We start from the raw sequence: 16,412 nt of genomic DNA on the forward strand, positions 1-16,412 counted from the left end.
AAATTACATTAAGTCTGGTCGTGTCCCCAGATGTTACCATGCAGCTACCTTTTATACATGAATGTGTAAACATATGTAAATATTTAAAGATTGATATGTGATCTGTTCTGTGTGTATATACTTTTATTAAAACAAAGTTTTAATAAAAGTATTTGGACAATTTGGACAATTGTAGTTTTTAAAAAAAATCTAATTGTGGTTTCACGTCAAACAGCTTTGAACAGTTTTGCACGTAACACTAATACTGTAACTAACAATCTTTTTTTGATTGATTCTGCCAATTATTTTTACGATTGTTTATTCTATAAAATGTCAGAAATTGTGAAAAATGCTCCTCAAAGTTTCCCAGAGCCCAAAGTCATGCCTTTAAATTGCTTCTTTTGTCCAACCAAGAGTCTGAAAACTAAAGACTTGTAATTTTCTATCATAAATGACAAAGAGAAGCAGCAAATCTTCACGTTTAAGCAGCTAATGTTTGACACTTTTGCTTAACAAATGACTAAAACAAATAATCGATTCAGCTATCAAAATAGTTTGCAACAAATTTTCTTTGATCTTATTGATTCATCGACTCATGGTTGCAGGTCTACAAAAAATGGTATCGTAGGGTTTTGTGCAGGAGGTTAAATGTATGTTTTAGCTGAGTCGGAAAGGGTTAAAAAAACAACAACAACCTTGTACAGTGGTGTCCTCAGGGTGTAATGTTGTGAACAGAGGCCAGCAATAAGTTCACAGCAGCCTAAATGACATTAATGTGCGATATTGGCTGGTGCTGGTATGAATGAACCTAGTTTGGGCAGACGGTCTGCAGGCGAGAACATGGCTGCTGCTTATTGCTCCACAGATATGAACAGGTGTCGTGTGAATGAATTTATGATGCCGCTCAACATTTCATATTAACACAGTATTTAAAATTTATTCTCAGTGATGCTGAAAGGGCGACATACAGTACATGAGCTTATTTTAAACAAAATATCAAACAAGTGAGCAGAATAAAGAAAATATAATGATGTTTTTTTATATTCTCCGGTAATGAGGCAACGACTGGGAAAAGCTAACTAAAGCCTATTAAACAGCAGATGTGACCTCCTCCTACATCTTTCCACCACTGTCCATTAATCACACCATCTTCACATCACGACCCCTCCGCCCTCACCCATCCCTCTTCGTCCTCCTCCTCCCCTGCCTCAGCACAATTGTCCGATATCATTTTTGGTACAGCCCTGGTTGCAGCACTTCCCCGCCACACCCAGAGAAAAGTTCCTCTTCTCTTTTCTCGGTACGGGCCAGTCGGCTCGCTCGCCCAAAACCGAGGACGACTGAGACACCTCCTGCAGGGCCGGGTCGCTCAGCGACTGCTCCTGCCTGATAAGAGCAAGGAGGTCTGCCAGGGAGTAAGAGGAGGCAAGACGGAGAGGAGAAGGGTCTGGGAGCTCTGCGCCGGGTTGCCAGGAATGGTGGTTGTTGTCCTCCACTGTAACATCATTGAGGGAACTCCACTGGAAGGCACCTGAAGACAGGAGGAGTCGAATATAAAAATGCACCCTACCTCCTACTGAAAGTGTTAGTAAAGGTGCTTTTTGAAAGATTAACAACACAGGAATTGGGGGAATTACTCCCTAAAAGGTTTTCATAGTATGCCCAATTACCACTGAACATGAACTGACCGTGGTGCTGAAATGTGACGGGAATTGTCCCCTGATTGAAACCTTTTCATGTGTAACAAATCACCATTTAACATGAAAAGTATTAATGAATAACGCAATCAGTTACAGCTCCTGCCTCCTTCTCTTCAATCGTCTTTAGTCTTACTGAGAAATCAATTTCCTCCGCAACACCTTGGTTACATCAAAACACATTTAAATATATGTTTCAACACAGAAATACAATAAGTCGATAAATAGATTTTTGCTTGACAAATTGAGCAATTACTCGAAGTGCAAGAACTCACCCAAGTCCCCCTCTGTGGATCGTCTCCACCGCGAGCCGCCGCAGGTGAAAATGACCGCCCTGATGAACTCTCTCCCGCACAGTTTCACACCGTAGTCCCTCGGTAGGATCAGTTTGCTCATCAGGTCAGCCTGCACACGGCTGCATATGCCCCCGACACACACCACAGCCACAGCGAGGGTCACTCTCCAGAGCATTTTTCTCCACTTGTCCTGAAGCTGACGGCTGTTTTTTCGCGCTGCACAGAGGGGTCAACTGAGCTCCACCTCAGGTCTGATCACCACTTCAAATGCTGGTTTCCTGGTTATCTGCTGGGAGAGTTCTGGTGCTGCTCAAGTTGTAAAATCTGCTTCTGTTTGTCTGTCTTGTGTCGCAGAGCAGACTTTGGTTTCCTCTTCTCCTCCTCTCTGTAGTCCTAGTCCTAACTTATGTGTTCAACCCCAACCCTCCCACTCCCTCCTTCTCCCTCTCACACGCACGTCACTTAGATTGATGACAATGACGTACTTGGAGTTATTTCTTTATTGTAATAATATTAGGGGAACGTTCTTATGTCAAGTGTGAGTGTTCATGTTATTCATTCGACAGTTGGACGTGATGATTTCGAGACAAATTACACGCAGGCATGTATGACGTCTTTTACACTTCTCTCGGAAGACGTTTAAGTGGTTTAGGAAAGAAGCGGGTGGTTTGGTGTTTGTTTGTTATTGGCTTTGGTGCTTTGTCACAAAAGATTGGAGAAGAGGAAGTCTTTGCCATATTTCTTTTTTATTGGATGTATAAATATAGTTTCCTTAATGTCAAACATGAGTTAAAATGATGGTAAATACATTTTTCATAAAAATCAGCACCTTGTAATATTTTACATCCTCTGACAATAAAAATGAAAGTCATGGGTGCATCAGTGCTAACTGTAACTTTGGTATTAAGATCCTTAACGCTGAAATCAGACTGTGGAAAATTAATTATTCTTTTTCAGTTCCGTTTATCAAAATCAAATCACATTTTTGACACAGATTGGGGGAGAAACAACCTTTTGCTGTCAGAGCAAATGCCTGCCATGTTTAAAACCTTTGAAATTCAAACTCTATTTAGTAACATATTCATCACTCTTTAGCTTTGATTAGTCGGTCCGTATGACCAAACTAGTTTTGGCAGCAGTTATGCCAGTTACCTGCCTGGCAGGAAATGTGAAATATACAATGTGCCTATTGCGAATCAAACAGAGCTAAAAAACAGCTGAATATTGTATTTGTTCATGTCAGATGGCGAGTAAATATACACATATCAAATGTTCATGTTGTTTTGTGTCTGCCTGATGTGCAAGAAGGCAACTGTTTGGTAACACATTAGCCATATGGCCTCGATAAGCTCAGACTTTGTACGGCTTATGTTACTGTGAGTGTGTTTAGGAGTTTTTCCTGCCCCCTAGAGGTCAGAAATCACTTCCTGCAGCTTTAACTGAGAACATGATTCACAAGCATAACACAACTTGTTGAGACAAACACCCTGTTCTAATTCAACACCACAAATAGTCTAAGCTACTTGTTAATTTAACTGTTTTTTATTTTCTTGTTTATTGTTTTGATTGTACATTTTTGTCAATCATGTTTTTTCTCTCTCCGTGAAGTACTCTGTTCTTTGTTTTGATAAACAAATTATTATTATCATGGTTACTATTTTAGTGTATTGTTTGTTCAGACAGAAAACATTTAAAAAATAATCAAACTAGACAGCATGCAAACGAAATAGGTTTTGAGTGTTGTAGATTCAACCTATAGTGATAGTGGTGGTGAAACCGCTCCAACAAATCTTGGAAACCAAAAAATAATTATTTAAAAATACATTTTGATTATTTTTTTGTGAAGTTGAATTTGCAGTAGCTTTCCAAAGTTGCATTCCGGGTGGTATTTTTACCAAAAGCTACAAATTAACAATTTCAGCGTACTGTAAAACAGTATACTATGACAATTATGTACCATATAGATTTAGTATGCAGTATACAAGGATACAACTATAGTCTGAGTAAATTATGTTGCAATGGCTGATGGTAACTGATGCAAATTTTTATGTTACATTACAGTATTGACAGCATATAACTGACTTAAACCTGCAGTGCACAGGTTCTGTCTCCCTCCTCTGGCACTGAGAGTAATAACACAAATACTGTCAACGTGATAATGACGACATCGGCTTCACTTTTCTGCTGTTTGCTGTAATTGATGCTATCGCTGCGGGTACTGGTGTGCCGCGCAGATATAAAAACTCGAGTATACTGCAAAATACAGAGAAATTTGTGTGGTGGTAGTAGGCTTAATCAGTATTGTGTAAACTTGTTTGGCAAAGGTAAGTTGGGTTTAAGTATTTTGATTTGTATTCTGCATCAGTCAGTGGTTCAGTGCTGAAGCGTTTGGCTTCTGATGGACTTTTTAATAACAATTACAGCAAAAACAACATTATTTATATTCATCAATATTGAGACTATCTGACTCGATGTCCATGATATATGATAATTAGTGCAAACGATAGACTCGATAATGTCAGAAAGGCAGTTTAAAGCAAAAGCAGAGCGGGTGAATGCATCGACTGGACGATTATGATTTTGTCTCAAACAACCAACTCATCATTTCTCCAACAAGGAGCTGAGGCTGCTTCTAGCGCGCCGAGCCTTCTCTATGCTTTCAAAAGATGGAGTCCCGTGAGGCAGGTCAAGACGGTCATGTTCAGACTCCATGATGCTCTCAGCCTCCCCTAAAAGTACAAAGTGAAACAAAACGATGCTTGATTTGTTTGTATTTTAGCCGGTTTTACTTTGTTACAGGCATTTTTCTTTGTATAACTTCTGATAATTCCTTCATAAATGTTGATGAAAATTTGGCTAAAATGTAATGAAAGAGGTCTCTTTAAGCGTTGTTTGCATCCACGTCTACTGCCGGAATTATGATTCAAAAGTGTGGTTTCACTTCAAAAACAATATATACACTGTATGCAAAACGTTAAAGTAAAGGAAACAAAATTAAGCTACTTTTTCTGTCTTACCTCTCATACGGTAAATAAGTGTCCCATAGGCACTGTCCATCTGGTAGGCCAATATGATGCTGAGTGGTAAGATGGGAGCCATTAGGGATGGTTTCTTTCTTCTCATGGCACTGGAGAAAAGTATAGAAACAAAGAGAAGGAGAGTTCAGTATTTCCCACTGTCAATATGTGATTAAAGATAACTTACAGCACTCAGAGAGCTCATATTTCCATTTAGGCCACACATTTATATTAAATTACAGATATGTCAATGTGTGTTTTTCATTTAATTACACACAGTTATGCAGTAGACCATTAGGTTGAGTAGGTTGTGTCCCTCGGTTCTGGGAATACAGATGAATAAATTCAAGTGAGTCAGGCTCATGACCACTGAGTTCCAGCCATTTTAAATGTGTCATTTTGCTGTAGCGCCACCTTTTGCTGGCTTGTGATTAGGGCTACACAGTTAAAGATGATGTGTGTGAACACTTACAAAGCATCATACATGGAGCTGCACCAGTAAAGGCCACTGGACTAATACTGTAGCTGTGAAGATTCAGTTCAGTGAGGATCACACTTTACAGGCTGATACAGTTTATTCCCTCACTGCACATTATTGCTGTGTGTGTGTGTGTGTGTGTGTGTGTGTGTGTGTGTTGATCATCTCTGGCTGAACCTTACAGTATGTTGAACAAAAGACCTCTGAGCCAATTCTTTGAGAATTTGCACACAAAACCCACCCGACTGTGAGTCCCACAGAGGCCAGTGTAAAGAAGGTGCCGAAGTATTTGAGAAACTCTCTGGACCAGGCGATCTGCATGGCCATCTGTCTCTCTCTCATCTGGTTCTGCATCAGGATCTGACGCTCCATCCACACACACACACACACACACACACACACACACACACACACACACACACACACACACACACACACACACACACACACACACAGACAGAAGGGCCACAGATTATTCTAAATAAAAAAACAAGAATGTTTCTAAAAATTGTGATGTTGAATGTTTTCCTACAGTCATTCTGCTGTTCTCTGCTACTAGCTAAGAAAAGACAATTCATATCTGGTTGTCATGTTTTAGCCTTGTTACATTTATCTTTAAATAAAAATCTAAAATTTTATGTCCTCAATGTTGTGTCGATTTTCCCCCAGGATATTGAATGGTATTGAATATAAATATTTTTCAAGGTTTTGTACTGAAGTTGAACTTCCAGTTTTATGACAACACTAGTTTGAGGTCCATTAGAAACAGCATCTTTTTGACCACCAGAGAGCACTTACAAGTTTAGTTTTAAACTGTAAAAAATCCCAGTCAGTACATATCATGGTCACAGTTTGCTAAGAGCCAAATTAATGGACAACATGTTTGTTTTTGTTATGTATTTGAAGTAAAAACAAAACAAAACAAAACAAAAACAGAATATCGGTCAAGTTGTCATCCTGAAAATGATTCAATTTGTCATACAAAAATTTTGAAGGACATGCCGAACGTGTGTAATGCAGAAGAAATCAAAGCAATACTAGACAAGGGAAATATCCAGAGGGTAAAATCTGCTCAGTGTTATGCAATCAAAGTGACAACAAGAGAAATAAAATGTAGCTCATATGGATGTAAAAGCAGTGAGACAGCCAGACAATCAGAGGGATAAAGAAAGGGTCAAAGGAACAGGAGACAGCCAGGTGCTGGTGAACCTCAGTCACATCAATCTTTTGTCTGCTGTTTCCTGTTTGACACTCACTCACATCTTTATACACAGAAATACGTGCTTCCTGCATAACAATCGCTACTGACATGGCTGAGTGACATTCACATTTAAAAAGCCTTTATTCTCTAAAAGGGAACGTGTCAAAGATGAGCTTTACAGGAAAGTGACACCAACTCACTTATGATGCAAAGATTGGAAAAAAAGTGACCACAGTGCCATTCAAGTGAGTTAATGACGTGGAGTGGATGACATAAATTACAACATGTCAACATTCAGCAACAGCCCTGTATATCTGCATTAACGGTTGAACATGTGAATGAAATTAAAGAGGTGGAGCCTTTTAAACAGAGACCAATAGAGACTCTACAATACCTATTATTTGAGGTCTGGACTTTCATTCAAATACAACGACTGACTTGTACCAAATTTTAAACTTAAAATATCTTGGACTCTAATACACTTAACAACACCTACACTTTTCTTAATGAAAAAAAAAAACAGGTGTATTTAGGTGGCTGGTATCTATGAGTAAGCACAATTTAATACAGAAAAAAAAATGGCAGATTGAAACATGTTTTATTTGCTTGATTGAATAAATTAAAGGGGACTGTTTGGCCATGAAGACAGAACAGAGGAGGATGTGACCGTTTCAGTGAACAAATCATAATTCATTTAACATGTTTTATTAGGGAGTGGGCTTCATATTGACCAATTCCCAGAACTGAATGTGTTTAACTGGTCAAACAGGATAAATAAGGGCCTGACAGTAGGCATGAGAAATCGTCTCCAGTCAACAGCTGTTCTTTGATAGTTATATTACTGGAGTGATAATGGACTTGAGCATATATAATTCATATTTCTACAATAAAAAACAAGATTAGGAATGGTTTAAAATATTCTATATAATGACTTTTTTGTGATCTTAAATTATCCTACATTTTTCCAACAATGTTAAAATCCAGGGCCAGCAATAATTCCTTTCAAGGTAAATTTCATTCAGTTGCCTGTCGCTGTAACTTCCAGTGAAACACCAGACGATAGAGAGAGAGAGAGAGAGAGGGAGGAAGAAAGTTGGCGAAGGTGACTAAACATAACGTGGATAAAATTTTAAAATATACATTTTTACCTGAGTAGCGTCAGATAGATTTTTATCAGCGATGTCAGTTAACAATGAAGACAACTCCAATAAGTAAATGTAAGTATTTCTAATGTGTCACTCTTTAATTGTGTGATAAACCATTTTGCATTCCAAATTTCTACGTATCAGTAAGTAACTCTGATAACAAACATTGAAATAACATTAATCAAATACTTAATTAAATAATCAATGCGTCACTTGGGCTCTTGTTGTGACCATGTGAAGAAGATTAAGTGGGGTGATTTGATGACTGACATACTTGGCTACTAATAGACATCAGTAAAAGGGGAGAAGGAAAGGTGTAAAGATTAATGAGCTCAGGAGGGGTTCAGCTGTAATCACCGGGCTCAGACGTCACTGGCTGGTAGAAGTGCAGTATAGGCACTTGCGTTAATGAAGTGTAATCAACCTTAAGTCTAATATAATATGGTTTTAGGCATGCTGTTAATTATTAACTGATTCAATAACATTTGTTAACATTATAGACTTATGTTAGTCACACACCACCACTGCATAGGTGTTTTAATGAACATGGATATTGGGTAGAAACTGAACTGAATATTGTGTTAGACAAGCGTCACAAATCCCTGTGGGTCTGCTCTTCTACTGAGAGGGTGGAGATGGATTGAACCAGGGTCTAGGGTGAAGCACCCACGTGCAGAGTTAAGTGGTAATCTAATTTAAGCTCCAAAAACACAAGTGTGTGTACTAAAAATAAAAAAATATATGTATTCTTCTTAAAGAATACACACTTGTTACTAAGATCAAATAAGAGTAATCTTATTGATATTCATTGTCTCTTGTCTTTATTTGAATATTTACTGGAAAAAACATACACTGTCATCACATGCTCTGGGGATTTTTGATTTTAGCTGGTCATCAAGCTCTTCTGAAGCCTGATAACAACCCATTCATTTAATTCTGGTGTGTTGGGGCAGGGAAACATCTAAAACATAGGGCCAAAATTGAAGAACACTGTTATAGACCAGAAATATAATAATAAATATAATTAATAAATGACAAAAATACAGACTAGTTTTATCCCTACTTTGTTTTTGTATTGAATAGAAAAAATGTTGCCTTACAACACACAAAAAAAAAAAAACACATTTAAGGAGATAACATGAAAGAAAATCCGTCAACAGTCATTACCAAATCATTACCTCGGAACACAGGTATGAAATTCTGTGTACATTTGAGGAGTTCCTGCGTAAATTTGTACTTCTTTTATGTGTCATGAAACTTAACTACCTTTTGGAAACCCTTACTGTAACCAAGCTGACTACAACTGCTACTCTCTCCAGGAAGGAGGAAGTCACAAACTTTTTAAAGCCTCAGGGGTGATCGTTTCATTCTCAATATAAACTCTGGGTGGAGCAATGTGTCAAAGAAATGGAAATCACAGGAATGGCGTCTGTAATCAACAGTGATTGTCCTCCTAATTGTGGGGTCCGCTGAGCTAAATTAGTGGACAAAAGGGAACTTAAGGATGCCTCATTAAAATCAGACAAAGGTGAAATGGAACCCAAATGCAGCAGGTGTTGTTAATGAGTCATGAATTTAATTATGTTTCAACTCGGAGCCTTTCCAAGGACAGCGAAGGGAAATTACCCACTCATTCACAGAACCGTTATGGTCTTCAGTCATAAATGGGTTCTTGTGACATGATTAAAGAGACGTCACCTCTCATGAAGTCATCCCTTCTCTCATCTGGGAGGCAAAACAGGAAGTAGACCAGAGATACTGCATGTTTTATTTTACTGGAAATCTAAAAACTACCTACTTCTTGTCAGGGCAAATTATTTTATCCCTTGAGTCACCTGCTTGTAACTGTCTTTTTAAGAAAGTAGAGTAGTCCAATGGAGATATACAGTTTAAAAGAGACGAAACTTGTCTAATTGGAGGCAAAATCTGTGTATAATCATTATAATGTGGTAAATAAAATGCCGAAACCTGATTATTCATAGCTTGCCACTTGGTTTATTAGTACTGTAACTGGCTCAAGAAAAGTCTGCTTTAATAATGCATTCAAATACAACTGCAGAATTTTCAACTGACTTTCCTAGTCTGAAATAAGGCTGTCAGAATATCAGATTTCCACCACATGACTATCGTGGACACACTAAATTACTGCATCTTTTTTATCTCATTTCAGTTTCTTTTTTTATTGTTTTATGGTGGGTGGCAACCAGGATTAAGGTACATTACTGCAACCTACTTCCAGTATATCGCGACAAGTCTAAAATTAGCTCTCAAATGTAATGCTTGTATTAGGGCAAAAACTAACAGTTATTTTCGTTATCAATTTATCCTTTAACCAATAAAATGTAAAAAAAAAACATGTGCATAAACATTGAACAGGATTGTATTGATTACAGCCATAAAACGTTATTTTTGGATCAATAACAAATCTATAAACAGATAAGAGAGATGTAGGTCAGTTGACAACATAACATCATTGATAACACTGTGTTGAGAAAAACTGCAGTATTTGACCTCCACCCTGCACAACCTCAGCATCATCAACACTGACGCAGCTGACATGGAAATGAGTTTCAAATATGTGGGAATCCTCGTGGACATTTAACTCAGCTTTGATGAACACTTCAATCATAAACACCAATCATAAACTCTGCCAGCAGAAGCTCTCAACCATCCGGAAACTCAACGCCCTTTCTGTTGCACCCCACCTAACGCTCCCCTTGTATCAAAGCATCAAACAGCCAGTCCTCGGCTTTTGCTCCATCTGCTACTTCAGCACAGTTACAGTCGCAAACAGGAACAAACTCATCAAAACCACAAACACACACACAGCCACTAAATCAAAGCTCACAGATGTGAACACAAACGCTTTTAACATTCAAATCACTCAATGTCTGGTCACAATCAGAGATCGTCGATGTGTAAAGAAAGGTTTGCATTGCCAGACAATTTGGGTATTCTGTCAATATGGCTGTAAATTGGGTATAATTTGATAAATTCCAGTACTAGCACAGATTATCTCTGAGTTTTGGTTCAGATACCATATATTCATGTTTCCATGCTCGATTTCCAGGTGATGACTGTGAGTTTTGAAACCCATCCATGTTGAAGTTGCTTCCCATAATGACAAACCAACATAGTTTTACATTTATCTACATGTTTTTCTCATGGAAACATTACAAGGGGTGACCAAAAGATTCAGAGGCCAGCTTGGACAAGCAGCGGAAGATGACACAATGACTGTGAGACAGTGACTGGAAAAGGAGGTGAAGAAAAAGTGAAAGAAAGAAATGAGCCATGATGAGTCCACTGTGAAGGTGACAAAGTGAGAGCAGAGCTGAATTTAATCAGCTGGAAATTCACTGACATTTTCTAAAGGCTGCAAGAAAACGCAGGGCGGGACAATACTTGGAAAAATGATACACGAATCATCACGGCCTATATACTGACGGGAAAGGGAAAGAAACAGACATAACAGAAAAAAGAGAGAGAGAAACCCACAACACACACACACAAATATTATGTCTACCATGTTTTTATCTTGTCAATGTGTGGAAAAATGTATGATGAAGCAACAAAGCACTGATCATCTCTCGATATGATATTAACTGTTAAAAGTTTGTTTTATAAAACAAAACACTATACAATTTCAGACCACCAGTAATTAATTCATGCCTGATTAGTTGCGGGGCGTTCCTCAGGGTACCATTCTCAGTCCCTTTCTGACACAACGGAAAGTTTAACAATATATCTAATATTTAACACGTATTGTCGTTCAGGATTCAACATCAATGTCTTTTTAGTGGTTCAGAAATCTACTTGCCCAAAGTCACATTTTTACTTTCACCTTTACGAATTGTTTAATTTAGCAGTTGTCAAACAACAACAAAGCACAAAAGTTAAACAAGTTATACAGAAGTAAATGTTGGGGATATAATGACGAAGTGGGTAAAGGCAAATATTAAAACAAGCAGAACAGTCTGGTAAGTTTAGAAAACTCTTATGTCATATCACAATATAACCAAAATCTAAGACAATATATAATCTCAAATCATGATAATGATGTATCTCAGGATATTAGCAATGTCTTGACCCGCTGCAATTTTATTGTGAATGCCCAATCAGTACTGTATGTGCAAGTCTAACAGAGATGAGAAGGAAGAAAGATGGCTGTGTGCCTTAAACATGCTTTGCTTTAACGATGATAGGGGTTTAACTGAGATTAGATCATGGCACATCTGTTTAAGCCACTATACACTGGCTCCCTGCACCTATCAGAACTAATTTTACAATGAATTCCCTACAAGGCAGTTCATGGCAGAAGCCTCAATGTTGACTTTCCTAAGTGTCCCAGGGTTTTTACCATCTATCATTCGACACGGAGCTTTAAGCTGTCCTGCCAACCTAACTTAAAACCACAGATTTATTTGCAGCAATGGCTGCTGTTGTTGTCAATAAACTTAATCGCAAGTGAAGTGGACAGTGTGCGTGAATCTTTTTCCTGAAAAGTTGTCTTGCCAATTTTGAAAAGGGCTAAACAAGCAGACATTTTTATTCATCATTAGTGTTTCTTCATATCTAAAAAGCGATGTTCCCAGTGAAATATATCAAATCAAAAACTTTGTGGGAACTTCTTTGCTCACCTACTTAACACACAAACCCCCTTAAGTTCAGGGGCTGTGGTTGGAAAACACACTCCGACTATTAACAGCCAAGACCGATTTTTAAATATAAAAGAGCAAACGTCTTTTTTTTCATTTCAAAGCTGCCATTTATCCTCAGGACATGTGCCATACAAACACACCCTCATCAAATACATTTTCAAGTAATGTTTAAGTTGGACCCAGTAGTTCACACACAATGCCCAATGACTTTGACTCCTTGAAAAGGATCAATTAACTAAGTGATGTCACTAGAAAACATTAGCAAGCAATCATCTTTGACATCCTAATGCAGGGGGAGGAAACATCCGCTGTGTCACAGATATACTCAAATTGCTAGGGTCAATCTCACTCATTAAATTTGCGGATGTAAAAATACAATTACATTGTTGAAGACATAAGAGCAGCATAATTATTTTCTGTTTCAGGCACCAACATAACATTTGACCATTAGCAACGCTGAGGAGGTTTTTTTCAGCCAAGATCTGAAAGGTTAAATGAATCCAAATTCTGAATATAAGATAAAATATAAGCCATTGTCACTTATGCTTCCAATTAATCTAGGCAGCCAGACAGTTAATGGCAAAATGAGAAAAGTCATATTTGTATTCAAAAGTGATTTTGAGTGTGAATTATAAATATGAAAACTACCAGTCAATGAAACAATTTAGATCCACTACAGCTAATACCTAACATTTACCTGTGAGTCATTGTCACGACCCAAATGAGGGCGCTCTGAAACTCAATTGCCAAACCTTTGCTATCACAGAATAATGTTAGTCATCATCTCCCACATTTACAGCTGGGAGAACAGGAGAAAATTACAGAGCAGAAAACACAACAAACCTTTTGGGCAGAAGTTGGATAATGTTATTGGTATTATGACAGTCACACATCCCACCTGCTGCTCAGCAGCTTACGGGCATGAATAAATCACAACAAATTGGACCGAAAAGGCAAAGAAAAAAAACAAAACAAGACAAATCCTTTGTTTAGATGAAAAAAACAATGTGTGTGCAATACAACCTGTGGTCTCTTAATGTAAATGGTTCAAACTGAAGTTTGTATCCCTGGTTTTGACACTGTGCGATTCAAGAAAGAGAAAAGGGACGCCAGGCTGACTAGACCTATAGATAGGACAGATTGATATCATGGCCAGAATCTGTCTCTCGGACCAAACTGCCAAAACTCTGATCCATGTGGGCTGAGTTTACTAGTCCGATTGATAGATGGATAGATTGTCCTGGAATATTACACAGCCCCATGTTTGCTGTGTTGTAATTGTTTGAATTAAGATGATATCATTTTAGGAATATGCACCATCTCAAGTACAGAATCAACTGAAATATTAAAGTTACAATGTGTAATATAAGGCCAGAATTGTCTTACTTTATCAACAGAACGTGAAGAAATAAAAGTTTTGATGTTATGTCAAAGATCTCTTAGGTGGCAGAGATGTCTGCTGAAGGTACAGTAGGGTGCTTACCAGCTAGCAACCTGGAGGCTGTGTTCGGTTTTGATCCGACCGTGTTCACTGCCCGCTGTGTAGACACCAACACTGCCCCCTTGCTCTGACCCAGTCAGCTAACAGGATCAGGAGTTGCATGGCTAACTAGGCTAACCTGCTCATGGCAGCTAGTAGTTACAGGCAATGATAGCTGTCGCAAAAAGTAGAGCAGCAGCTGGCGGTTACTCTGATGATATGCTGCCCCCTTGCCAATCTTTACACAATGCACCTTTAACATATATATAATATAATCTTAAATCTTAAAACTAGATTTTGACACTGAGGTCATCTTTAGGAAGCTAAATCAGGTAATAAAGCTGATGATCTTCATTGTGTCAGTTGATGTTGTGCTTTAGTAGTGTTGTGTAAATTCATATATTCCTAAACAAAATTACAATTAATCATATTGCCAGACAGTCAGCCTGGGACTTTTGGGGCCTTGGGGGGCTTTTGCCTGCTTTGCCCAGAGCATAATCTAGCTTTGACTGGTACAACACGCTCTTACTTGCCAGTACCACATTTACATTTAGTCAGCTGGCAGACACTTTTATTCAAAACAACACACATTGTGTACGATCCAAGTCACAGTAGATCAAGAAAATGACTTTATGCATATTTGCTGCAATATTCAATTCCATATTCCACCTGACACAAGCAGCTACCACAAAGTTAAAGGTGCATGAGGTAAGATATGCTGCACGGCAATTACTAGCTTCTTCTCTCCATGTTGTTTATAATTATGTGTGAATAGGTACAGCTTTACTCACCTGCAGCCGTCCATTGTGGAGCATGAATTCTTGCTGCTTTTTAAAGTTTGCATCCATGGATTTAGACAGTAGGAACCCCATGGTGGCGTTGTTACTGTTGAAATAAAGTTACAGTAATTCAAAATCACGCTGCAGTCAAAATTCACTCAAATTCACAGTATATAGAGGTACCTTAACACCTCAGTAAAGGCACTTAAACATGTATTGGCACTGTCAGTGTTTTACTGTGCTGTAGCCTCACGTTGCAGCTGTCAGTGAGCTGCCTCATGTGTCTGTTAGTCTCATAACTTCATGCTGACACCGTCTCACACTCACATTCTGCTATTGCTAGCCGATAGCAGTATTAGCTGTGCTTTTGGCTTTCCTGATAATTAATTAGGCTAACGATATGTGCTAATGTTCCTTCATGAAACAGCTGCCAATGCTTCACCTGATAAGCTTCGGTTTTAACCTTCAGTGAGTGGTTAGCTTGGCTAGCTAGGAATGAAAGCTTTACATACCTAATGTGCTTTGAGGACGGTAAGCTAAATAATGTACTGATAGAGGTCACAAGAGCAGGACTAACGAGGGTTCAAGGGCATGTCTTTGTCAAAACAAACGTGTGTGCACCGCCTCAAAGACAGCTAACTTCCTCCAAAATCCTCTGTTGTCCTGTGGAGTTGTCAGCAATGGGAATACGTAAATACTGTACTTCCTGTCAGACTTTCAAAATAAGATAAAACAAGAATCGTAGACACATTACAAAGTAAAATAATGGTTAAAAAACAAACAAACAAACAAAACAAAACAAAAAAACATTCATAATTCAAATGAGATCAATTTATTCTGCTCGGAGTAAGTGGGGTCGAGAAATGTACAGTTAACACAGCACTTTAGTTGAAAAGACTGTGGCTTGTCTCAGGCTGGTTACAGTAAATTGAGAAATGGCTCCCTCTGTTGGTGTTTGTGGGCAACGTACAGGTCCAAGTCAACATTAATAATACTGTAACACAGTCAATTATTGTTTGCATTTAGAGTCAAATGTATAGGTCTGAAAGTTGGTAATGATTGGATTTGAATTATGTAGATTTCAAAGTCTGGATTACAACTAATCCCTGGATTGTGTGAAGTTTTGACCACGAAAAAAAGAAAAGAGCACACGGATTTAAGTGTTGATTTCATGTCATACTCTTCAGTAGGATTTATTTTCTGTAAAATGGTGATTCATGGCTGCTTCTGAAATATGGAGTTATGAAAAGTTTTTGAATTGGACTGAAAGATAACTAAACCAAAGCCTATGTATGCATGATTTAAAAATTCTCTCAAATATTAGTATAAAACCTTCCCTTTTAGTAACAGGAGAGTATTGTGAGTGAGAGTATTCAGTTTTTTCCACATTAACCTAAGATCTTTCAAATGACTTGTAATGCTGCAGGCCAAACTGCTCTTTCAGGTGACATATAAGTTACTTTCCATTTCACTTTCTATAAGTAGAGTAATGAGAGGAAATGATAAAACCTGCTGAACTATACATAAATGTGACCTGGAACAGGCTCCAGCACTCTGCACAGGACATGTTGGTATACGCTAGATAATGGATGGATTGATGGACTTTGCATACTCTTAATACAACAACAACTTTGTGGGAGAGTTATCGGATAGCTTCCCAAGCTTCTTTTTGTTAAGTT

At 38.1% G+C, this 16,412-nt stretch overlaps 2 protein-coding genes across 2 annotated transcripts; both read right to left on the reverse strand.

Moving 5' to 3' along the window:
* Positions 1 to 1,103: 1,103 nt before the first annotated feature.
* Positions 1,104 to 2,237, reverse strand: rln1 (relaxin 1). The gene is made up of 2 exons (XM_073477885.1): positions 1,952 to 2,237; positions 1,104 to 1,510 (listed from the first exon to the last, which is right to left on the reverse strand). The coding sequence occupies exons 1-2, from the start codon at positions 2,145 to 2,147 to the stop codon at positions 1,188 to 1,190; spliced, it is 519 nt and encodes a 172-aa protein (XP_073333986.1). The 5' UTR covers positions 2,148 to 2,237; the 3' UTR covers positions 1,104 to 1,187.
* A 2,239-nt stretch (positions 2,238 to 4,476) lies between these two features.
* On the reverse strand, positions 4,477 to 15,333 carry plgrkt (plasminogen receptor, C-terminal lysine transmembrane protein). The gene is made up of 5 exons (XM_073477886.1): positions 15,246 to 15,333; positions 14,746 to 14,839; positions 5,709 to 5,839; positions 4,990 to 5,099; positions 4,477 to 4,701 (listed from the first exon to the last, which is right to left on the reverse strand). Exons 2-5 carry the CDS (start codon positions 14,824 to 14,826, stop codon positions 4,574 to 4,576), a joined length of 450 nt encoding a protein of 149 aa, XP_073333987.1. The 5' UTR covers positions 14,827 to 14,839; positions 15,246 to 15,333; the 3' UTR covers positions 4,477 to 4,573.
* Between the last annotated feature and the right edge of the window lie 1,079 nt (positions 15,334 to 16,412).

Source organism: Pagrus major, chromosome 12 (genome assembly GCF_040436345.1).
Source record: "Pagrus major chromosome 12, Pma_NU_1.0".
NCBI lineage: Eukaryota > Metazoa > Chordata > Actinopteri > Spariformes > Sparidae > Pagrus > Pagrus major.

Excerpts from the sequence above, each read along its gene's own strand:
- rln1 (XM_073477885.1), bottom strand. The coding sequence starts at position 2,147 with ATGCTCTGGAGAGTGACCCTCGCTGTGGCTGTGGTGTGTGTCGGGGGC. Across the intron at positions 1,511-1,951 it reads ATCCACAGAGGGGGACTTGG|GTGCCTTCCAGTGGAGTTCC; the intron begins GTGAGTTCTTGC and ends TCCTGTCTTCAG.
- plgrkt (XM_073477886.1), bottom strand. The coding sequence starts at position 14,826 with ATGGGGTTCCTACTGTCTAAATCCATGGATGCAAACTTTAAAAAGCAG. Across the intron at positions 5,840-14,745 it reads TCCACAATGGACGGCTGCAG|ATGGAGCGTCAGATCCTGAT; the intron begins GTGAGTAAAGCT and ends GTGTGTGTGTGG. Across the intron at positions 4,702-4,989 it reads ACTTATTTACCGTATGAGAG|GGGAGGCTGAGAGCATCATG; the intron begins GTAAGACAGAAA and ends TTGTACTTTTAG.